The 25,495-nt window shown below is 38.1% G+C and overlaps 1 protein-coding gene across 1 annotated transcript; it reads left to right on the top strand.

Annotated features, from left to right (window-relative positions):
- Positions 1-4,209: 4,209 nt before the first annotated feature.
- LOC122604572 (putative receptor-like protein kinase At3g47110) lies at positions 4,210-23,634 on the top strand. Its single transcript, XM_043777455.1, has 3 exons — positions 4,210-4,486; positions 21,904-22,964; positions 23,008-23,634. Exons 1-3 carry the CDS (start codon positions 4,210-4,212, stop codon positions 23,632-23,634), a joined length of 1,965 nt encoding a protein of 654 aa, XP_043633390.1.
- The last annotated feature ends 1,861 nt before the right edge of the window (positions 23,635-25,495 follow it).

The following is a 25,495-nucleotide window of genomic DNA, read 5'->3' as shown; positions in this document are numbered from 1 at the left end:
TTGAACTTCAATATACCAGAATTAAGCGTCGACGTGTTGTTGAAGCTTCTTTTGTAGCAATGCCTGATCCTCCAAGACCAACTACTGCTGTTGTTCCTGTTGTTTCACAAGCACCAGTTTTACGTCCTCTGGTGGCTCCTTCCTTATCTTACCGACTTCCTTTTGATTCTACGCTTGGTCGTCATGTTGATCTTCTGGAGACTAGAGTTCGTACTTTGGAGTCTGATCTCACCGATACTCGAGCCGCCTTAACTTTTTTGATCAACTAGGTCAAGAATCAAGGGGGAGAAGTTCCTGAAGAGGTCTGCAGATTGTCAGCGGTTCAACCAAGACGTCAGAATGACAATGATGATGCTGATAATGCTGGTGATAGGAATGTTTCTCGCCCAGTTGAAGATAAAGGAAAGGGTGCAGAGATCGAGGGGGAGACAAGAGGTGATACTTCTGCTGTTGGTGCTTCTGGTACTGGTGCTGGTCCTTCTGGTGCTCCTCGTGATTCAGGTTTCTAATTTTGATTATGATAAAGATTTTTAGATAGAATGTATATTTGATTGTGTGTAATAAGTTATGACATTTTGTGTAATGAAAATGTAATCTATCTTATTTCAATACAAGTACATTTCATCTTTATTATAATTATCATGATTATTCTTTCTATTCTGGTGTTCATTTTGTGTAAATTTAAATAGATGATCCAGATTATACAGATTTATTCTTTGATGGTGATGAGCTCGAGGAAGGTGAATTTGTTCCCGAACCAAATCTAAACATATTCAAGAAGCCTTATGGGTTTGATGAAGTATGGAACTCAATTCCTGAAGATCCATCAATTGAAGAGAGTAGAGTGTTGGATCAGAAGAGATCAGATGTTCGGGAAAGAATGCTTCAAGTTCCATTCAATAGCCAAACTCAAGTTCTACATTTTGTTGTGTATGCTAAGAATGGTGATGCATTGATTCCGTCTAATTATGAGATTAATGTGACAAGACCATTCAATCCAAATGATTTTCCAGTTCCTCTCAGAGATGATGATTCATTACATATGGTTGATCGACATGTTCCCGAGAAAAGAGTGAATGAATGGATAGTACATAGGGAAACGTGGAAACCAAATCTGTATTGGACTCATATCTCAGACAAAGATGCTGCAAAGTACAAGACAATCATCTGGAGTTGGTTTTATGATGATGAACTAAAGCTATTTGTTCTTAAAAGACCAGAAGGTTGCCAGTACTTAGCGTACTGTGAGAGACATTTCAGGAGTTTGTGTGAAGAAGATTTACATGAGCTTGGAAATAACCGGATTATCAATCCAAGCGATGATGGCTTAGCTGATGTTGTTGGTAAGAATCTCCGAAATGATTTCTGGTTGAGAAAGAACATGAAAGATTCCGATAAACCACAGTTTAAGATTGAGCCAAGATCGAAGAAAAGAGTGGTCAAGCCAGATAAAACAGTTGAGTATGTTCAACATGATATTAAGTGTACGATCAAAGTCCCTGCCAAGAAATGGGCACAAGATGTCTTAGACAAGATGGATAATTGGGAAATTGATCGAAATTCTGGTGAAGCAAAGATGTATGCAGACTCAAAGAAGAAGATTTTGTTGAGAAGAGTATATGATCCGATGCAGCTGGTGAACTTCTCAAGAAATGATCTGAGAAAGTTATACGATACAGAGTGTTCGTTCTTGCCATTTTGGAAGCATGAAGAAAGTAGATATCGTAAGATACTTCAACTCTGCTTACATGAAGATATTCATGCAAATAGCAAAAGATTGTTGTTTGATGCATGATCAGATTTTGAAGACTAAAGAAATCGAAGGTGCTGCTGTCAAGGGGGAGTTTGTTGATGCACGTTGATGTGACAACAACAACCTAGATTTGATATGTCGTTTAGATTAAGAGATTATGTTATTTTATGTCGTATCCATATATGTAATTGATAGATTATGGACTTTATGTTTTGGTAATGATCGATTACATGTTTTGGTGTTATATATATGTTATGTATGATGTTTGTTGTGTGTTATACAAGTACAAACATAATATGTGTTAAGATTCCTTAAGATGAAACATTTAGGAATATAACTAAGTCTTACATCTAACGAAGATAAGGTATATCTTCGTTAGAGGCAAACGAAGATAAACTTCGTTTGGTACAAACGAAGATTAACTTCGTTACATGGGCTGAGCAGCTAAGTTCGTAAGAACAAATCCCAGCAAGCCCAGTTCGATCTGAAACATATATATACGAATGAATACCCTAAAATGAAGAATCACATTCGACATACACGTACTCCAGACCACTAAGTTCGTTCTATAGCTTATAGAAACGAATATAGCATCATACGGCTGATTATTTACTTGATAATTAGCGATATACACATTAACTAATCAAACTAGTTATCTCGTGAGGATTCCACACTCACGACATAATAATAGACGATCTCGAGAGCGATCTGTAACTATCGAGAGATTCACAGAGTTCTCTGATCGCGATGAGCTTGTAAGTAAGAGAACTGGTGGTAAGACTGTGGCGAAGTTGGAGAGTGGTGAAGAATCGAGCTTGGTAGTTGAAGTCAAAGCCCTCACGAAGCAGATGAACGAGAGGTTTGACAACCAAGATGTGAGATTCAAAAGCATTGAAAGGGATGTTAAGGTGATTGCTGATGGGTGTGATTACTGTGGGGACATGCATTACTCGGAGGATTGCCCGGATAAGCCGGCACAAGAAGTTAACTATGTCCAGAATCAGCAAGGGAACTTCAATCAGAGTACCGGTTATCAAAATCGGTCATCAGGTACTTCTTTTCCTTCATCTAATTTTAATGCTAATAATTCTGGTTTTAGTGGAAGCAGGTTTAGCAGGTTCAACAGTCAGCAGAATGCGAACGCTGAATTGAGAGATATCATGAAGGATTTGGTAGGTGCTCCGAAAGCTACCAATGAGAAGATGGCCTCTCAATGGGATGCTATGACTACTAGGTTGGATGGATTGACAAATAAGCTTGAGCAAAGTTCGAAGAGTACTCAAGCAACATTTCAGGATATTGAGGCAAAGCGTGAAAGGCTAGGAGCGTCGAACAGGCAGCCCGGTACTTTACCGAGCAATACCCAGCAGAATCCTAAGACTCAACAAAGTAATCAAGGATCTGGAACCAAGTATAACCATCCAAATGCTAGGAATGAGAAAGTCAATGCTATCACAACAAGAGCAGGTAACACTTATAGCTCTACAAATGTTTTACCTAATGTTGTTACTCCTCTTGTGCAGGTTGAACCAGAAGGGACTGTTGATGAAGAAATCGAGATGGAGCCGAACCCAGCCGTGAAGATTCCGGCCGTTCCATTTAAGAATGTTGAGAAACCTACTGTTGAGACACCTCCGGTGAGGCCCTACCAACCGAAGGTGCCGTTTCCTCAACGGTTGAGACGAGGGAAGATCAAGGAGAACTTTAAGAAATTCTTTGAGTTAATTCAAAATGTTAACATTTCTGTTCCGTTAGTTGATCTCCTTGCAGGTATGCCCAACTACGCGAAGTTTCTTAAAGATCTTATTTCAGATAGGAAAAAGCTACAAGAAGACAAGACGGCGGTCATGAGTGCCGAGGTTTCTGCGATAATAAAGAACGAGATACCCCCTAAGCTTGATGATCCAGGGAGTTTTCTTATTTCTTGTTCTTTTGGTGTTGAGTTGTATAAGGCATTGGCCGATCTTGGGGCCAGCATTAACTTAATGCCTTACTCTGTTTATAAGAAGTTGTCTCTTGGTGCATTGACCCCGACCCGCATGAGAATTAGGCTTGCGGATAGATTATTCCAATATCCCATGGGGATAGCGGAAAATTTACAGATTAAAGTGGGTCATTTGATTTTCCCGGTTGATTTTGTTATTCTAGAAATGGAGGCGGACATTAATGTGCCTCTAATTTTAGGCCGACCATTCCTATGACCGTAGATGCTATCATCCGGGTCAAGGCCAAGGAAATCTCTCTAGGTGTCGGTGATGACCGGGTTGTTTTTAATGTAGATAAAGCTCTTAAGCATCCATACTCATGTGACGAATCTTGTTTCAGGATCGATGTGATTGAGGAGGAAGATGCTTTAGAAAAGGAGCTTATGGACTATTTGGATATGGAAGATGGACAAGCTGTTAGCTTGTAGTGAAGAAGAGCATGAGTTAGTTGAAGAAATGATGCATGAAATCATGGCTCTTAATGTTAATGAAACTCCACCGGAGGATGAATCTTTCGAAGAAATCAAAGATGATAGAAGCATCCGAGTGCCTACATCGGTTGAGAGTCCTCCCACCGATTTGGAACTCAAGCCACTTCCGGATCATTTAGAGTTTGCATATTTAGAAGGTACATCTTTTCTCCCCATTGTTATTTCATCTTCCTTGAGTGAGGATGAAAAATCTAGGCTTATTACCGTGTTGAAGGCCCATAAAAAGGCCTTTCCATGGAAGATTTCTGATATTCCGGGTATAAGTCCAGAATTCTGTAAGCACACAATTAATTTTTTTGATAATATTAAACCTGTTGTGCAAAGACAACGGAGATTGAATCCAAACATGAAGGATGTTGTTAAAAAAGAAGTTTTGAAATTATTGGATGCGGGAATCATATTCCCCATCTCGGATAGTTCATGGGTAAGTCCGGTACACTGTGTACCGAAGAAGGGTGGGATGACTATTGTTTTAAACGACAAGAATGAATTAATCCCCACAAGAACTGTCACGGGGTGGAGGGTATGTATTGACTATCGGAAACTAAATGATGCGACCCGCAAGGATCATTTCCCATTGCCTTTATCGATCAAATGCTCGAACGGCTCACCGGGAATGAGTATTTTTGTTTTCTGGACGGGTTCTCCGGGTATTTTCAAATACCCATAGACCCGAAAGATCAAGAGAAGACCACCTTCACTTGCCCCTATGGCACTTAGTGTGAGTCCCTCGATAGCTACAGATCGCTCTCGAGATCGTCTATGATTATGTCGTGAGTGCGGAATCCTCACGAGATAACTAGTTTGATTAGTAAACGGGTATATCGCTAATTATGAAGTAAATAATCAGCCGTATGATGCTATATTCGTTTCTATAAGCTATAGAACGAACTTAGATGTCTGGAGTACGTATCTGTCGAATGTGATCATCTATTTTAGGGTATTCATTCATATATATACGTTTCAGGTCGAACTGGGCTTGTTGGGCTTTGTTCTTACGAACTTAGCTGCCCAGCCCATGTAACGAAGTTAATCTTCGTTTGTACCAAACGAAGTTTATCTTCGTTTGCCTCTAACGAAGATATACCTTATCTTCGTTAGATATAAGACTTAGTTATATTCCTAAGTGTTATTAAGGAATCCTAACACATATTATGTTTGTACTTGTATATTACACAACAAACATCATACATAACACATATATATAACACCAAAACATGTAATCGATCATTACCAAAACATAAAGTCCATAATCTATCAATTACATATATAGATACGACATAAATTAACATAATGTCTCAATCTAAACGACATATCAAATCTAAGTTGTTGTTGTCACATCAACGTGCATCAACAAACTCCCCCTTGACAGCAGCACCTTCGATTTCTTAGTCTTCAAAATCTGATCATTCATCAAACAACAATCTTTTGCTATTTGCATGAATATCTTCATGTAAGCAGAGTTGAATTATCTTACGATATCTACTTTCTTCATGCTTCCAAAATGGCAAAAACGAACACTCTGTATCGTACAACTTTCTCAGATCATTTCTTGAGAAGTTCACCAGCTGCATCGGATCATAAACTCTTCTCAACAAAATCTTCTTCTTTGAATCTGCATACATCTTGGCTTCACCAGAATTTCGATCAATTTCCCAATTATCCATCTTGTCCAAGACATCTTGTGCCCATTTCTTGGCAGGGACCTTGATCATGCACTTAATATCATGTTGAACAAACTCAACTGTTTTATCTGGCTTGACCACTCTTTTCTTCGATCTTGGCTCAATCTTAAACTGTGGTTTATCGGAATCTTTCATGTTCTTTCTCAACCAGAAATCATTTCGGAGATTCTTACCAACAACATCAGCTAAGCCATCATCGCTTGGATTGATAATCCGGTTATTTCCAAGCTCATGTAAATCTTCTTCATACAAACTCCTGAAATGTCTCTCACACTACGCTAAGTACTGACAACCTTCTGGTCTTTTAAGCACAAACAGCTTCAATTCATCATCATAAAACCAACTCCAGATGATTGTCTTGTACTTTGCAGCATCTTTATCCGAGATATGAGTCCAATACAGATCCGGTTTCCACGTTTCCCTATGTACTATCCAATCATTCACTCTTTTCTCGGGAACATGTCCATCAATAATATGTAATTAATCATCATCTCTGAGAGGAACTGGAAAATCATTTGAATTGAATGGCCTTATCACATTAACCTCATAGTCAGATGGAATCGATACATCACCATTCTTAGCATACACAACAAAATGTAAAACTTGAGTTAGGCTGCTGAATGAGACTTGAAGCATTCTTTCTCTAACATCTGATCTCTTTTGATCCAGCACTCTATTCTCTTCAATCAACGGATCTTCAGGAATTGAGTCCCATACTTCATCAAACCCATAAGGCTTCTTGAATATATCTAGATTTGGTTCAGGGACAAATTCGCCTTCCTCGAGCTCATCACCATCAAAGAATAAATCTGTATAATCTGGATCATCTATTTAAATTTACACAAAATGAACACCAGAATAGAAAGAATAATCATGATAATTATAATAAAGATGAAATGTACTTGTATTGAAATAAGATAAATTACATTTTCATTACATAAAATGTCATAACTTATTACACACAATCAATTATACATTCTATCTAAAAATCTTTATCATAGACAAAATTAGAAACCTGAATCACGAGGAGCACCAGAAGGACCAGCACCAGAACCAGAAGCACCTTGCTGAGAAGTATCACCTCTTGTCTCCCCCTCGATCGCTGCACCCTTTCCTCTATCTTCAACTGGGCGAGAAACATTCCTTTCACCAGCATTATCAGCATCATCATCGTCATTTTGACGTCTTGTTTGAACCGCTGACAATCTGCAGACCTCTTCAGGAACTTCTCCCCCTTGATTCTTGACCCAGTTGATCAAAAAGGTTAAGGCAGCACGAGTATCAGTGAAATAAGACTCCAAAGTGCGAACTCTGGTCTCCAAAAGATCAACACGACGTCCAAGAACAGGAGCAACAACAGCAGTCGGTCTTGGAAGATCAGGCATTGCTACAGAAGAAGCTTCAACAACACGTTGACGCTTAATTCTGGTATATTGAAGATCAATACTCCCGTGCCTCTTCGCCGGACTAACCGAACTTGCTCTGTTTACAAGATCTTCCATATCCTCAAAAATCTCACGTAATTCAGAATCATGCTGAGCTGCAACATCAGGATCAATCTCAGCAGCAGCAGCAGGAGTAGAGTTAGCTGAATTTGAAAGAGCAGGAATAGCATGACAAGTCTTGCTTCTATGCTCTCTATGAAATACAACACCCTCTTGATCAAACGAATGATGTGAATGATCACTTTCAGAAGCAGCCGCGACGTCATGAATCATCTTAGTTCGACGTTCAGCAGCAGCAGAATCATCTGTGTCTGTCGCATTTGTAGCCGCAGAACCGTCGGAACTATCAACATCATCTCCATCATGTCCATCATCCGAACCAGCAGACTCATCCCCTAAATCATCATCAGAACCATCAACAGAACTCTCAGAAGAACCAGAATCAGAATCGGCATCAACAGCATCCACAAACATATCATTCTCAAGACGAGATTGATAGTTAGGATTAATCAGGTGACCAAAAAGTGGTGGATCATGGAGACCAGCCACATTACTCGTATTGGCCTCAAGATCAGCAAAAAGACGCGAAGGCCAAGCATGAAGAACATAGCGAGGACCTTGGTCATATTCTAAGTCCGGACAAAAATGTCTAACTATAGCCATCACAAAGCGAGGATACAAAAGAAATCGCTTTCTCCCCCTAGCGTTAATCTGATCAATAAACTCTTGATAAAAATATCGGGAGAAAGGATAAGGTCGATTATATACCAAAGCAACCATCTGCGATGCAATCTGAGCAGACAGTTGATCAAATCCAGCCTTGCGATTGCTCAAACAGACGAGCAATGCATATGCTAGATAACGCCATCGTCCTTGAAACCCACTTTTGTCGAAAGGAAGCTTGACCTGTCCAACAAATCCCATCCTTTGAAAGCAACGAAGAAGAAGGGTGAACTCGTATGTCATCTCAACGTCTTCCTCTTCTTCGACGTCTGGTTCTGCACCTAGATGTAAAATAGTGCGGACCGATTCAGCATTGAAATCAAAAGTGGTGCCTGCAACAGTAGCACGTACAAAACTCTGTCCTTCAACCATGACTTCGTGAGCAGTGGACCAGAAAGAATCAATATACTGCCTAACCAGTCTTGGCGAATCACAAAAAGCAAAAGATAATCGCGAGCGAGCAATATAGTTGAACATGTCATGAAAATGCTCGCAATTGTGCTGATCGGGATCTAGATTCAGTGCAAGATTATGCTTTTTCACAAATTGACGAGGAGCGAGAGCCATTTCTGCAAAACCAACCAAAATATCGAAACAAATATAAATAATCACGATAAATGAATTGCAAAATTGAAAAACCCTAATTTGAAAAACCCTAATCCTTAATTTCTCAAAATAAGACTGAACGAAGATAAACACTAAGTTCGTTAAGTATACTGAACGAAGATAAAGCTAAATTCGTAAGCAATGTCCAAACGAAAATAGATTTTAAGTTCGTAAGAATTAAATCTAAATTTACACCTAACGAAGTTTAAGTTCGTAAAGACTAAACTGTACATGCAAGTTCGTAAGTTATAAAACTTATCTTCTAAGTTCGTAACTTATAAACGAAGTCTAAGTTCGTTTGAATAAACCTAAGGGTGTTAAACTTAGCTAAGTTCGTTCCTTATCAACTTGGGTCTAAGTTCGTAAGGCATCATCTAAAAGTAACTTCGTTTCTACCCAAGTTAAATTCGTTCAATTCAAAATCTAAGTCCATGTGCACACATCTAAATTCGTTTTGAACTAAAGTCTAAATTCGTTCACACAAGTCTAAATTCGTTTGAGTAAACCAGGTGAATGATTACAAGAATTTTATAAACATAATCAAAACAAATCAAATCGAAGATACATGTAAACCTAAATCGTTTTCATGAATGAAAAGAACATTAAACACTTACTTAGATCTCAGTTTGCACAACGAATCAAGAAAACGAATTAAAGTGAGAGAAAAGAAAAAAGTTTGGGTTTTAGGGTTTTACTTGAAAATAAAAGTAATTTTCGTTTGATGAAGTAACAACGAAGAAAAACCCCTTTATAGGAAATAACAATGGGCCAACTATGGGTCGGGCTTAACTTCACAAACGAAGTTAGCCAAACAAAGATAAACTTCGTTTGAACAAAATTGTTTCGAACGAAGATAGCAGATATCTTCGTAAGAACAAATCTGAAAATATTCCATATTTCAGCAAGTTTCTGAAAAATTTTCAGATTTTCATCCAAGCAATCTTCCAAAACACAACCCTTTATCACAATCTGTACATAGCAAAAACTCGTTAGAAAGCAACCTGTTCATGCCTTGTACTAAAAACGTGCTTAGCACCCAAATTCATAATCATAATGTAAGTAGATAACCGAACATTATAATCTTGAATGAAAACCCATGGTTTAAACGCTATCCATAAACAAACCTGAAAATAATCAATTTAAATATGAACCTCATTACCAATTTGATTATGACACCGAGAACTTCCTTGGATCATAGATATGCATGACAGCAAACCATCTTGAAACACTTAAGTCCCATACTAGATGCCGTCTACAAAACTAACAATGAACAATCCAACACAAATTCACTGAAGAACTTAGGAAAATATCCAAAAGGTTGTCATAAATCACAACATGAAATTCAAAAGAAACTAATTGCAAAGTTTATTATTTTCATTAAATACATGAATCATAAATAAATAACTATTCCAAAAACAAAAACCAGTTCATGTATTCATCCTTCACATGCTCAAATCTGCATCACAAATATTATCACTACACACCAAGGATCTTATCGTAATGATATCATCCATGTAAATAACAATGTAGTAACAGAAATCAGCATTCCAACGTTATCTTCTTAACCTGAACACTGCACACTTACCACAGAACTCATCAACGCATTGAGAACAAACAGTATAATGCAGAAAATTCAAGTTACAATCACACTCAATCAAGGTTAACAAATATGAAATAACTAAAAATCTAACAAAAGATCAAGGGAGGTCATTTCTTGTCAAACCCTAAAATGTCACCACACAAATTTAAACAAACTCGATTAATAATTTGGTGACAAGTGAAAATCATGAGATTTCAAATAATTTTGACATTTCACATTACACTTGAAAAGATCATTTTCTAAACTTTAAACAAATTAATGTCCATATTAGAAAATCTTCTTTGTGAACAGTCTACACAACCTCATTAAAAATTCACATGAAGGAATTCAGCAAAACATATACTCAGAATTTGAATAGGATCTCTCGTGCAATAAGAACTTATAAAAATACTATTTTGACTCAATTAAAAAGAAAAATAACACAGAATAAAAATTGCAGAATAATAAACTAATCTAAGTTCTAATTAACCAGACTTTATACATTATTCACATTAAGCGTGATTACTGCTGATTAGATCAGGTTAGCATGTTACATAAGCCTGCGGGTGAGAAATAATTCTCTTATTATACATTATGAACCGTGACCCAACAGCGATTACCGGTATGTTTGTCCTCTTAAACACTCGGTACATCCAGTTTCCTTTGAGTTATGACACTTTCGACATACCCTGGCCAAGGACAGTCACCATGTAACCCGAGTAGCCTAATATGCCACTGAATAGTTTGCGAACTTATGTAACCCACATTCAGATATACTTTCGTAATCGATACAAGCACTAAAATAAAAAGTGTTCAATATATTCAAGAACATCCTTAACCAATCATGAAACACTTATGGATTACTGTATTGAATTACTTTGTGATTTCACATATTTGCTTCTGCATTTCATGATTTATAAGGAACCCGTGATTTTCTATGAGATCCATGTAGCGAACTTTCCGACAACCTATCCCAAGTTGGAAGCTTTAGGTAGGCTAGGTATACAAAGATACCCCGAGGACATACTTGTCCGAATCTCAAAGACCACATTAGCCCCTTAATTTGCATATAATTGATTTGCATAACAATATCACATTTACTTTTATGCTCATGATTGGTAGAGGTTCGTGCCTATTCATTGAACAAATCTTATAGTAATGCTAGATCTTTCACAAAATTTAAGGACTAGATCAATTCATTACTGAAAAGCAAGCAATCTCAGCCATATATCTGAATATGTTTCCCACAAGAACATTATATAATTTAAGTTCAGATTGAAGGAAACCTTGGTACTTTGTGTCTACCGATATATCCCAAATTGTAATCACTGAACTAATCAGTTATATTACGATTAAGCAGGCTTCAAAGCTAAAGTATCGTCACTTCTCATCATTTAGCGCAGTAACCTTACTTTATTTATATTTTTGGATTTTCTATTTTTCAATGTTTTTTGTATTTTTTTGACACTAGATATTTACAAACTTATACTAAGACAACTCTTTTTGTATTTTTTATGACTTTATCTATGTACGACTTACACTACAAAGACACACAAAAAATAACTTGAAGTTCTTTGAGAGAAACTACTCGGCATTCTTCATACCATTGAGTTGAAATAACAACTCAAGACGAGGTCCATCAAAAGCTTTAGTGTATAGATCAGCAAGATTATCATCAGTAATAACCTTTTCTAAATGAATAAGCTTTTTCTCAAAACAGTCACGTATGAAATGATACTTTATATCTATGTGCTTGGTGACTTTAAAGTTTTTCGGATTCTTGGTAATATCTATGGCAGATTTATTATCAATACAAATGGGAGTATTGGAGATATTCATACCATAATCGCGCAGTTGTTGCTGTATCCAAAGCACCTGAGAACAGCAATATCCAGCAGCAATGTACTCTGCTTCACAGGATGACTGTGCAACAGATGTCTGCTTTTTGCACTGCCACGATACAATTCTCCCCCCTAAAAGCTGACATCCACCTGACGTTGATTTCCTATCCGAGTTGTCACCACCATAATCCGAATCAGTTAAGCTACGAAGTCAAAAGAACCATACATGGGATACCAAAGACCTAGACGAGGCTTGGCTTTCACATAATGAAGGATTCTTTTTGCAGCTTTCAAGTGAGACTCTTTCGGATTAGCCTGATATCTAGCACACATAGAAACAGCAAAGGTAATATCTGGACGTGAGGCTGTCAGATACATCAAGGATCCAATGATAGCTCGATATTGAGTGGCATCGACGGATGGATCATTAGGCTTATCAGGACACAACCCATGATTAGTCTTAATGGGAGTAACAGCATCCTTAGCATCAGACATGCGAAACCGAGTAAGCAGATCTTTGATGTACTTGGTCTGATGTATAAAGAACCATCCTTCAGTTGATCCACCTGTAGTCCAAGGAAGAAGGTTAATTCCCCCATAGCACTCATCTCAAACTTAGCCTTCATGCTCTGTTCAAATACCTTGCACATTTTGTCATCAGATGAACCAAAAATGATGTCATCGACATAAACCTGTACAAGCAAGTAGTCCTTCCCTTTCCATTTAATAAACAACGTGTTGTCTATAGAACCTCTGGTAAAACCACTTTCCTTCAAATGTGTTGACAATTTTTCATACCACGATCGAGGAGCCTGATGTAAACCATATAAAGCCTTATCGAGACGATATACTTTATTAGGAAAGTCTGGATCCTCAAACCCAGCAGGTTGTTCTACATACACTTCTTCTTTAATATCGCCATACAAGAAGGCACTCTTTACATCAAGCTGATACACCTTAATACCTTTATAACTAGCATATGCCAGAAATAATCGAATAGCTTCAAGTCTAGCTACAGGTGCAAATGTCTCATCGTAATCAAAACCTTCTTGTTGCTCAAATCCTCTAACCACCAATCGAGCCTTATTTCGAGTGACTACACCTCTGTCATCTCGTTTACAACGAAAAACCCAACGCGTTGTTAAAGGAGATTCACCCGGAGGTAAGTCAACTAACTTCCATACCTCAAGCTTTCGAAACTGAGCCAATTCTTCTTGCATCACCTCAACCCATGACGGTTCCTTAAGAGTCATTCCAACATTCTTAGGCTCAACCTGAGAGATAAAGATGTAATACAAGTACCAAGTAATTGCCCCAGTATCCTTAACTTCAACAAACATACACGATGGTTTCTTAGATTGATTCCTCGTGCGAACAGAGGCAGAAGCATCACCAATGATTTGCTTGACTGGATGATCCTTGTTGACTCTGGTGTGAGGAACCTTATCGATAGAAAGATCATCTCCCAAATTCGTCTGCACATGTTGCTCTGGAGTTTTATAATCTGGAGTTTTAGGCTCATCCTGAGTTTCACCTTCCGTGTCATCAGTATCATAGAAAGGAGAATCAGGTAGAGGTACATGCAAAGGATCAGTAGGAACTATAGGAGCAGGCTCTAAGGTTGAATCTGCTACTTTTGTCCCACTAGATTCTCCAGATTCAGAGGTAGGCGCAACTATTGGTGAGGAAACAGAAGAAGAACCAGAAACCGGTCCACCATCCAGAGGATCATGAAGAGTAACGACATCCTCCACTGTTGGAACACCTGCAAAAGAAACAGGACCACGAAAAGAAGTGAAGACACCATCATAATCAAAATTATTAGCAGGACCAAGGTGTACAGCAGGTTTATGACTGACAATTACGACATTTGTACCAAGATCTACTTTGCCAGTCTTCTGATTGTACACACGCCTAATCGGTGTACTTGGAACATAACCCAAAAAGAAACCCTCCTCAGATTTAGGTTCAAATTTCCCTTGAGGAAGAGTTTTAAGAAAAGTGCACGGAACACCGAAAGGCTCAACATTCTGTAAATTGGGCTTTTTGTTGTGCAACAGTTCATAACTAGTCTTCTTAAACCGTTTAACTGTCAAAACCCGATTCAGAATGTGACAAGCTGTATTCACTGCCTCTCCCCAGAAAGTAATAGGAAGCCCTGAATCAGCAAGCATCGTCCTGGCTGTCTCAATTAAAGTCCTGTTCTTCCGTTCAGCCACTCCATTCTGTTGTGGCTCATATGGTGCACTGTACTGATGTTGAATTCCTTTGGTCAAGCAAAATACAGTAATAGTATTATTCTTGAACTCAGTACCATTGTTACTCCTGATTCTCTTAACTTTGATTCCATGGATATTTTCAACTTGCTTGAAAAAATCCATAAATCGTTCGGCAGTCTCATCCTTGGTCTTCAGAAAGAATACCCATGAGTACCTCGAGTAATCATCAGTGATCACCAAATAGTAAGACATCCCTCCAATGCTTCTTTTGTTCACAGGACCAAAGAGATCCATATGAAGTAATTCGAATGGTTTGGAAATAGAGTTGAGTACTTTGGATTTATGCGGATTCTTATGTTGCTTCCTTTCAAACACGGTACACACTTATCTTCCATCCCAAACTTCTTAACAGGCACACCATCAACTAACCCAAGACTGATAAGTTCATTCATCTTCCGAAAGTTGATATGTCCCATTCTACGATGCCATAGGAGAGATTCAGACTCATTTGCCTTGCTCAACAAACAAAGGGGCTCCTTTGGATTATCAACACCTAAAAGTAAACCATAGATGTCTCTCTTCCTAGGAGCTTTGAGCATAATCCATTCTTCTGGAATAACAAAACCCGGCTTCAAGATGTATGCCTCCTTTTCTGTGAAATGAACATTGTTGCCCTTATCACAGATCTGTGAGACACTCATTAGATTGTGAGTAAGTTGTTCCACATAGTTAACTCTTTCTAGAGTTAGTTGTCCATTGACGACATCTCCTTGACCGGTGATGTTGCCGCCCTTGGAACCAGCAAAACTAACATATGACCCATTTATACCAGTATAATTGGACAAGAGCTTCTTGTCCCCTGTCATGTGCCTGGAGCATCCACTGTCAAGGTACCACAAATGAATTGGTTTCCTAGGAACTCCCTGCACATAAAATGAGAAATATTAGTTATCATTGGGGACCCAAACCTTCATAGGTTTGGGTCATCCCTTCTCATCCTTGAGAATCAGTTCAGTCCAATATCCATTGCTAGAAGCCGTGGGTGTGACTTGATTCTCAACTTGTCTTCTTACTGGAGAAGACGTCTGACCGCTCGTTGGAGAAGGTCTTGGGGAATGAAGGCCAAAAGAGGGTCTAACAATTGAATGAATTCGGTCATAAAATGAATTACGACCTGAAGGTGTTTGTGACCGACTCGAACTCCCACTGGGGGTAGTGAATCTTTGTCCCATAGGAGAAGAACCTTTTGGTGGAGATTCACGTCGTTGAGGTATAGTAAACGGTTTTGAAGAAGATTGAACTTTAGTTTCATGAACCTGTTAATCATTACCCAACCCCCTTTTTCCTTCCGAGGTGGAAACCTTTGAAGGAGAACCCAATCTCTGAGGTCGATTAGGACATATACTGTAAACATGACCTTTTTCATGACAAGCAAAGCAAGAGAGGACCTTAGTTTTTTTCTTTGTATCTACCTTATTATTGGTACTTACAGATTCACTATTGTCCACTGATTTACTTGTTTTACTAGGATCCTTATGGTCTCGTTTGGTCGGTGATATCCTAGACTTACTTGGGGACTTCTTTCGAGCAGGCATTAAGATATGCTTCAAAGCCTTAGTTGCTTCGATATTAACAACTAATTCATCTTCAGATTGACTATCCCTAGACTGCTTAGGTAAAGGAGTTTGACGCATCTGACTTAAGCGCTTCATATCCTTAATATCAACATCCCAGACTTTATCAATCCTCTTAGGGTCAATAGATGATAACGGAAATTCTAACTCAGTGTAGACCCTACTATTCTTACGAAGTGTAAAGTGAGTAATATTGTCTTTCTGACCATAAGAAGTGGACGAATCTAGGACGACACCCTTCAATTTCTCTTCCTTGGTAGGTTGAGAAGAAACTCCTTTAGACTCTGCTGTCTCCGCAGTCAAATTAGGCTTAGGAGTCGAGTCTTTCGATTTACCAACATCAACACTAGGTTGAAGTAGGACTTCAGGAATATTGGGTTCTACAGGAGTATAGTTATTGTTGAAAAGAGGAGGCATGCTATTGTAAGAAACCTTAGCAGTGTCAGTAGTCTTAGATGGAGAATCCTCAAACTTTTTCATATGCATTAAAAGCTCATCATGTCTAGCAGAATCAACCTTAGCTTGTAATTCCACTATTTCTATTCTAGCATCAGCAAGTTCTTTCTCAATTGTAGCACACTTTTTAGCTAACAATGCATAAGCTTCACCACCTACTCTTTCTACAGCCACAACATGTTTAACTTTGTCTTTCATAGCACTAATGTCAGACTCTAAAGATTTAATCCTATCCTTTAAAAATTTTCTCTATCAGTGACAGTTAAATCTTTTTTAATCAACTTATCTCTTTCTTCATGAGCAGCATTAACAACAGATTCTAAATGTTTAATTAGTTCATTCTTTTGTTCAATTTCATTAAACATTCGATTAACAATCTTGCAAACATGAACAATAGTATGTAGAGAGTAAGATACCTGTTGATCTGCTTCTTTGCAGTCTGCCATGTAAGCGACAAAGTCATCCACACTCATGCCTGCTGGAATTTCATACTCCTTCATCTGCTCTTCAATTGTCTTTTCAACCTTTTCAGTAGCAGAATCGTCTTTGTGCTCAGCAGCGTGTACCTCTCTAGAATCTTTCGTATCATCAACCTCAACCTCTTCATCAGACTCAGAATCAGTGTCATATACCTGAGCAGAAGATTCCAAGTTCGAGCTTTGAACATTTTCATACAAATGCTCATCATTGTGGTAAACTGTGGTGTCCAAGAAATCCTCAACAGAATCTACTATTTGAGCCATATCATCAACTATTTCGGCCAAATAAGCATTATTGGTCTCATCCTGTGGAAGATTCCAGACATAAGAACCATCAGGTTGAGCAGCTACGATAGCCTTGTCATTGCCATTTCCAGTAGTATCATCAGTCAACAAGAGAGCTCTACTTGCATTCGGATTAAAAGGACGATTACCACCTTTATCTGGACGTGTAGGGGTAATTTGACATATCTCTTTGGTCGTTGACATTCTTTGGCAAAATGTCCAAAGCCATCGCAGTTGTAACACTTAACCTTTGACTTGTCGAAGCCCTGAGTACCCCCAATAAGCTGTCTACCTGTTCGTTGCATAAACTGTTGCACTCTCCTGGTGATCATTGCCAAATTCCATTTCAGATCCATTTCTTCAACATCATCTGGATCTATTTGGTCATAATCTTCATCAATGAGTGTTGGATCTGTGATCCTTCCTGCAACAAAAGCTTCATGTGCAGCACACATTGCGGCAAATACATTCATCCTTCCCTCAGCAGATTTCATATCCATGGGCATAGACTTGTAACCGGCAGAAGTAGATGAAATGTTACCAAACGTCATATTTCCTAGCTTTGCACTCTCATTAGTCTTTCGAGCCTTGTAACCAGCATCAGAAGCCATGAAACCAGCAGAATCATTTCCATCCATAACACAATTAGAACTCTCTTTCGTGCCAGAAGTACCAACCCCAGAAAAGAATGCATTAACATCAGCTGTAGGATTTTTCATAGTGGCATGATAAAGAGATGGATCTTGTGTGAAGTTGTCTTGGAGATCCTTTGCCTTATCCTTCATTTCTCTATTTCTTAATGTGGATATAACACCATCAATACGAAGAGATGCATAATCAGCTCTTTCTTGCAATCCATGACGAAACTCTTTATACGCTTTCGGCAAACCATCCAAGAATTTATCCACTATCTCAGTAGGAGTATACTTAAGATCAAAAGAGGCTAACTCAGCAAGAAGATGTTGAAATCTCAAGATAAGATCCTCAACTAGTTCGTTCTTGGTAGCATTAAAGCAATCAAATTGTTTCTTAAGCATCTTAATTCTATTTTGCTTCAATAATGGATCACCTTCACAGTGAGCTTCAATAGCATCGAACAATTGCTTTGAAGTCTTGTACTCCTGTTTAGGAAACAGGTGCACTAATTCTTGAGGAATGCACATCCGAAGAGTAGAAAGAGCCTTAACTTTAACAGCATACAAAGATTTTTCTTCTCCTTTCAACTCTCCTACCTTGTAATTAGTTGTAACACCGTTAACAGTGAGATTTGGCCATTCATATCCTTCAGTGATCATAATCCACATGTTCAAATCTTCTCGTTGAATATAATCTTCAAATCGGCCTCTCCACGCCCAGAAGTCAGCCAATGAAACTAACTTCGATGGAGAATTAGTACGTCCAACGAGATGATCATGATAGACAAGAGAATTTAGGTATTGTGCAACAGCAGTGTTGGTTGATGAGGAAGCCATTGTTTGAATTTGTTCAAATTCGTTTTCTGCAACTCAACGAAAATAGGATTAAGTTTGTTTGAAGGAAAGAAACGAAGATAGGTCTAACTTCGTAAGGTGAGAATAAACGAAGATAACTTTAAATTTGTTTGAAGGAACTTAACGAAAATAAAGCTAAATACGTTTGAAGAGATTGAAACGAAGATGAGATTAAGTTCGTTTGCTAAATTCGTTGTGAAAACGAACTTAGCGACAGTTAGGGTATCGGGAGGTTGTTTTGAGAGAAAATAATCAAACAAACGATCTCGAACCTGGCTCTGATACCACTTGTGAATCCCTCGATAGCTACAGATCGCTCTCGAGATCGTCTATTATTATGTCGTGAGTGCGGAATCCTCACCAGATAACTAGTTTGATTAGTTAACGTGTATATCGCTAATTATCAAGTAAATAATCAGCCGTATGATGCTATATTCGTTTCTATAAGCTATAGAACGAACTTAGTGGTCTGGAGTACGTGTATGTCGAATGTGATTCTTCATTTTAGGGTATTCATTCGTATATATATGTTTCAGATCGAACTGGGCTTGTTGGGATTTGTTCTTACGAACTTAGCTGCCCAGCCCATGTAACGAAGTTAATCTTCGTTTGTACCAAACGAAGTTTATCTTCGTTTGCCTCTAACGAAGATATACCTTATCTTCGTTAGATGTAAGACTTAGTTATAGTCCTAAGTGTTTCATCTTAAGGAATCTTAACACATATTATGTTTGTACTTGTATAACACACAACAAACATCATACATAACATATATATAACACCAAAACATGTAATCGATCATTACCAAAACATAAAGTCCATAATCTATCAATTACATATATAGATACGACATAAAATAACATAATGTCTTCATCTAAACGACATATCAAATCTAAGTTGCTGTTGTCACATCAACGTGCATCAACAAACTCCTTGGCCATATCTTCCAAGATCTTGTATCCTTCAGCTGGGGTGACATTGTTCAAACTACCTCTAAATGCCCCGGCTAATTCCCTTCGAGTTCTCTTTAGCAACCCATCATAGAAGATCTCAACCACTGCTTCTGTGTTCAGATTGTTTCCTGGGCAATTCCTGATCATCTTCTTATATCGTTTCCAGGCATCTACTACATCTTACCCTGGATCTTGAGTGAATGATCGGATCTTATTCTCCAACTGTCTCTGAGTCCTTATAGAATAGAACTCATCAATAAACCCGACACGAAGCTCATCCCAAGTTGTATACAGATCATCTGGTTGCTCCTTTAACCATGCCTTAGCTCCTCCACATAAAGTGAGTGGGAAAAGCTCAAGCTTCACATTATCATCTTGGTTCGCTCCATAGTGGTAAAACCTACAAATCTTCTCGAACCTCTCTAAATGCCCATACGGATCATTATTAGTCACCCCATCAAACTTCTCTTCCTCCACACTTTTCAAATGACTTCCTTTAAGAGAAAAGTTTACTCCGGTGGTTGGAAGGCGAATAGGAGTGCCCCTATTAGTAGGGACATTTCTGCTACGGTCACCGTAAAGACGGTTATTGGGGTTTTCCGGCTCTCGATCACCCATTCTCCTGGCTCTGACTGGTTGAGTTGCCTGAGGATTTTCTCTAGGAATCTCGGTTAAATCCGGTTGATCAGTTTTATCCCGATTATCTTCTTCCCCTGAGCTATCACCAGTTTTGAACAAACCACTACCTTCGGAGAATTTAGGACTTAAGTGCACCTCGGACGTTGAACCTTTCTTTGAGTAATATTGATCCAAATCTACGTCCGGGTGGTCACGGTTTTCGGTGTTTGAATCTATGTTTCCGGTGTTTAAGGGCTCCGTGTTGTTTGATCTAAGTAAGCGTCGTCTGGCTTTCCCTAGATTAGATTGAGGACTAAGCAAAGGTCTACCAGAGGCTCTTGTGTTCATCAACTAACAAAGCACCTGCACAAACACCACAAGAAAAACCGTTAACCACACCAGAAACTAACAAAATAAAACTAAAACAAAAATAAAATCTATCTATTAAAGACAATTAACTTCCTCACAAATGAGTGCAAGGAAGGATCGAATCACAAACTAACAATTACTCAATTCAAGTCCCCGGCAACGGCGCCAAAAACTTGATGTGCGAAATCTACCTTTAAATTTATAAACACGATTTACCGAAAATACTGATTACTACACACTCACAGGCAGTGCACCTGATCGCATGAAGTATAGTGAAAACTGGTAAGCCGAGATCATTCGCAAGGACTTAAATAAGCAATTGTAAACATTAAATGATTCATGTAAAAGATGGGGGTTTTGTGGCCGAGTTGCCACGTTGCAAGTAGTTAGTTTGAGACGTTAGTAATCCCAAAGGATTAATCGAAATAGAAGTTGTTGTTGAAAAACAATTATTTAAAAGTCACCCATCTTGATTTCGCTCAACAGAATGTTAGGATTGCACATTTGATGAAGTTCAAATTCAATTTAGTGATTAAATAACCGAGACTCAAATTAGTCGCCAACCCCGTACCCGTCAAGTTAACAACTTATTCGACTCTCTTGTATAAACTAGTTTCATTATTAAGACCGGTACCCCGAGACGCCTTTTTATAACTTTCCTAGTTAAACAATGAAACTAGGTTATTTAATGATGAAACTAGTTTGTACAAGGGAAGTTATAAAAAGGAGTCTTGAGGTACCGGTCTTAATAATGAAACTAGTTTATACAAGAGAGTCGAATAAGTTGTTAACTTGACGAGTACGGGGTTGGCGACTAATTTGAGTCTCGGCTATTTAATCACTAAATTGAATTTGAACTTCATCAAATGTGCAATCCTAACATTCTGTTAAGCGAAATCAAGATGGGTGACTTTTAAATAATTGTTTTTCAACAACAACTTCTCTTTCGATTAATCCTTTGGGATTACTAACTTTTCAAACTAACTACTTGCAACGTGGCAACTCGGCCACAAAACCCCCATCTTTTACTTGAATCATTTAATGTTTACAATTGCTTATTTAGGTCCTTGCGAACGATCTCGACTTACCAGTTTTCACTATACTTCATGCGATTAGGTGCACTGCCTGTGAGTGTGTAGTAATCAGTATTTTCGGTAAATCGTGTTTATAAATTTAAAGCTAGATTTCGCACATCAGCTTGCTACTACCCAATCTTGAGCTTGTTTATATATGGGGTAACAAATTTACCGGAACCATACCTTTCTCATTTTCTAACTGTTCAAACATTTTAGAGCTTGACTTGTCTAAAAATGGTTTTACTGGGAAGGTTAACATAGATTTCAGACGTATGCCGAATCTCTTCCGTGTTACATTATTTAAAAACAGTCTAGGGAGTTCCGAACTTGATGAGATGAACTTCATTGATTCCATGGTCAATTGTAGCAAACTAGATATGATATATCTTCACATGAACCAATTGACTGGAGTTCTTCCTAGTTCTCTAGGTAATCTTTCATCTCAACTTACAGCTCTAACATTTTCTAGTAACTTCATTTTTGAGCCCTTACCTTCTGGGATTGGGAATCTTGTGAAGTTAAAAGTATTAGATATAGGCTCTAATCAGTTGACAAGGATAGTTCCAAGTGAACTTGGTAATCTACAAAACCTTATATATTTATACATGAGTAACAATTACTTCACCGGAAGCTTACCAAATTCTATAGGAAACTTGCAGTCATTGCTAGAGTTGAGTTTCGAAGGAAATACATTAGAAGGACAAATACCTCACAATCTTGGAAACTGCAGGGGTTTGTTGGCATTGGACCTTTCTGTAAACAATCTTGCTAGCCCCATACCCGTTGAACTTTTTCAGCTATCATCCCTGTCGCTCTATCTAGATCTTTCTCTCAGCTATTTTGTTGGACCCCTTCCTCATGAGATAGAAAAACTCAAAAGTTTGACGGTGCTTGATCTCTCACACAATGATATGGTGGGATCAATACCAAATGCCATCGCAAGCTGCACAAGCCTTGAGTACCTAAATCTTGGTGTCAATTCCTTTAAAGGTCCGATACCTGCCTCAATGAGTGTTTTAAGAGGTATCACCGACCTTAATCTTTCCAGTAACAACTTCTCCGGACAAATTCCAAAATTCCTAGAGCAACTAAACTTGACTTCATTGGATTTGTCGTTCAACAATCTTGAAGGTGAGGTACCGTTGGAAGCTATTTTCAAGAATGCGAGTTTGATCTCGATTCAGGGGAACAATAGGCTGTGTAGAGGCCTTCCTCAATTTTGCCTGCCCAAATGTGCCATTGTATCAAGGTCAAAGACAGGCTCTAGAACATCACGTGTTATTCTAATTGTCATTCCAATATGCTTGTTTTTAGTTGTAGCAATGGTCTTGTCTTATCTATTTTATTGGAAAAGAAGGAAGGCACAAGCACAACCAGCAGAAGAAGCTTCATACGGGCAACCGTAGTGTTGTTTATAAGGGTATTCTTGAACCAGCTGATGGAATGGTTGCCATCAAGGTTCTAAAGCTTGGAAGCCATGGAGCTTTGAAGAGTTTCGTGATGGAGTGTGAGGCTTTGAAGAACGTACGACATCGTAATCTTGTAAAAGTCATTACTTCCTGTTCATCCGTTGACTTTCAGGGTAATGATTTCAAAGCTATTATTTACGAGTTCATGCCAAACGGGAATCTTGAAAACTGGCTACATCCAAGTTCAGAACAAGAGGTTGATATCGAAAAAGCTCCTCCACATAGGTTGACCCTTCGCCAAAAAGTAACGATTGCATCAGATGTAGCTCATGCCATGCATTACCTCCACCAAGAGTGTGAGGTGCCCATTATTCATTGTGATCTGAAGCCAAGCAATATCTTACTTGACAATGACATGGTTGCTCATATTGGTGATTTCGGGCTCGCAAAGTTTCTGCCATTAAAACCACGCGAAAGCAGTTCAGCTGGATTAAGAGGGACTATTGGGTATGCACCTCCAACTAATCAGTTAAACTGAATTTTCAAAGTAACTTTCGAATATATTATGTTATATTTTGTACAATTGCTAACTGAATATTGTATGTGGTTTTAGAGTATGGTCTTGGAGGTGAGATGACAAAAGAAGGGGATATTTACAGCTTTGGGATATTGTTATTAGAGATGATAACAGAAAAGAGACCAACCGACCGCATTTTCCAAGATGGATTGAACCTCCATGGCTATGTGACATCGGCTTTCCCTGGTCGTCTATTAGAAATAACTGAACCGGCACTATTTTGAAGCTAAAAAGTGGGAAAGGTTGGAAGAAAGCTTGATTTTATTAGCAAGAATTGGATTGAAATGCTCCATGGAATCTTCCAAAGAGAGGATGAAGTCAAGCAAAATCATCCAGGAGTTGCATCACATCAATGCTCTCTTCTGAAGTTCTTTAAATCTCATATATATAATAAGAGGGGTATAATGTGTAAACGGCAAAAAAGGAACAGTGTGTCTGTTCAGGAAAAGCCATAAAACATAATATACAGATTTATACCGTAATCTCATATATATAATTAAATAATTGAGTGATTTAATTAGGTATTCATTTGGTCTTAAATTATAATCATACCTGGGCAACATTGGTAACATAGGAGGCTGAGAGAAATTAATAAATCTTCGAAGAGGGCTGTTTGTTTGTTCAGAAAATTTTTAAACCATGAAGATGAAGCCAGAAAGTGGGATAGGTTGGAAGAAAGCATGATTTTATTAGCAAGAATTGGGTTGGCATGCTCCTTGGCATCTCCCAAAGAGAGAATGAACACAAGCAAAATCATTCAAGAGTTGCATCACATCAATGGTCTCTTCTGAAGTTGTATAAAATATGATAGTGAGATTAAACACCAAGGGGTGATGGTGCTGTTGGCTAGCGCGTATATCTCATAACTATGCGTATATCTCATCCTGAGGTCGAGAATTCGAGCCTCTCCATATATCCTTTTTATGTTCCTTGATGTTTTTAAAATGTATTTCATGTAAAATACTACTTAAATAATACCACCAATATTGGTGTTGTCTTTCTTTTTATATGCTCAAATCCATGTAATACCTTCCCGTTTCATATACTAACAACATGGCACCCACCAAAGTATCCATGATTTCACTGGTTTTCCATTTTCGTTATACTTATCGACAGATATTGTCGGTGGTGGTCATGAAATAGCTAACCAATGTTCGACTTGAAACATAACATATAAATCGTGATGAAAATTTTAAAGCAGGTATGTGGAAATGAAAATGAATGCATTAGTTCTAACTAATAGAAGACATTTATGAAGTTTTCCGGAGGCTGTAGCGGATGGTTATGAGAAAGCTAACCAAAGGTTCATTGCTAACTGAAATTAAGTAGCCGAAGTTTTAAAATTTTAAATCATGTTTGCAGTAACTATGCAAACGAATAGTGATTCTAAAACAAGAGAGTTCATTGCTACATATGGAAGAGCAGGGGCAAACATTAGCCTTGACATCCTTGGCGCGGATGCCTTATACATCCCGGAATCTTAAGGTAATGTTATAATATAAAAGCAATTTTTCTTTGTAAGTTGTTGTAAACAAAATATTATTAGTAGTTGCCTTATGGTAAAAAGTTGTTGAATCATTTCTGTAAAATTGTTAGATATGAAAATATGGGTAGGAAATAAAAACTTAAAGTTGTTTCATATCAAAACGGATAATGTTGACCCGCTTGTGTAGTTAAGAGGTGAAATCGACCCAAATGTGGCTAAACTTGATCAAGGTCAAGGGAAAAGAGCTTTTGGTGAGTTAATTTGGTTGGTTGAAAACTTTGGAACGAAATGAAAGTGTCGATCAAATAGACTAAGATTCAAAGAATATTATGCAAC

The sequence above is a fragment of the Erigeron canadensis genome, chromosome 6 (genome assembly GCF_010389155.1).
Source record: "Erigeron canadensis isolate Cc75 chromosome 6, C_canadensis_v1, whole genome shotgun sequence".
Lineage (NCBI taxonomy): Eukaryota > Viridiplantae > Streptophyta > Magnoliopsida > Asterales > Asteraceae > Erigeron > Erigeron canadensis.
The sequence above is the reverse complement of the archived record's forward strand: the minus strand, read 5'-3'. Positions and strand labels throughout refer to the sequence as shown.

What these genes read in the sequence shown, in the direction of transcription:
- LOC122604572 (XM_043777455.1), top strand. Translation starts at nt 4,210, where the DNA reads ATGGCTCTTAATGTTAATGAAACTCCACCGGAGGATGAATCTTTCGAA. An exon ending in GAAGATTTCTGATATTCCGG is followed by an intron (nt 4,487 to 21,903) that starts GTATAAGTCCAG and finishes CAAACATTTTAG; the next exon opens with AGCTTGACTTGTCTAAAAAT. An exon ending in CAGGCTCTAGAACATCACGT is followed by an intron (nt 22,965 to 23,007) that starts GTTATTCTAATT and finishes TTTTAGTTGTAG; the next exon opens with CAATGGTCTTGTCTTATCTA.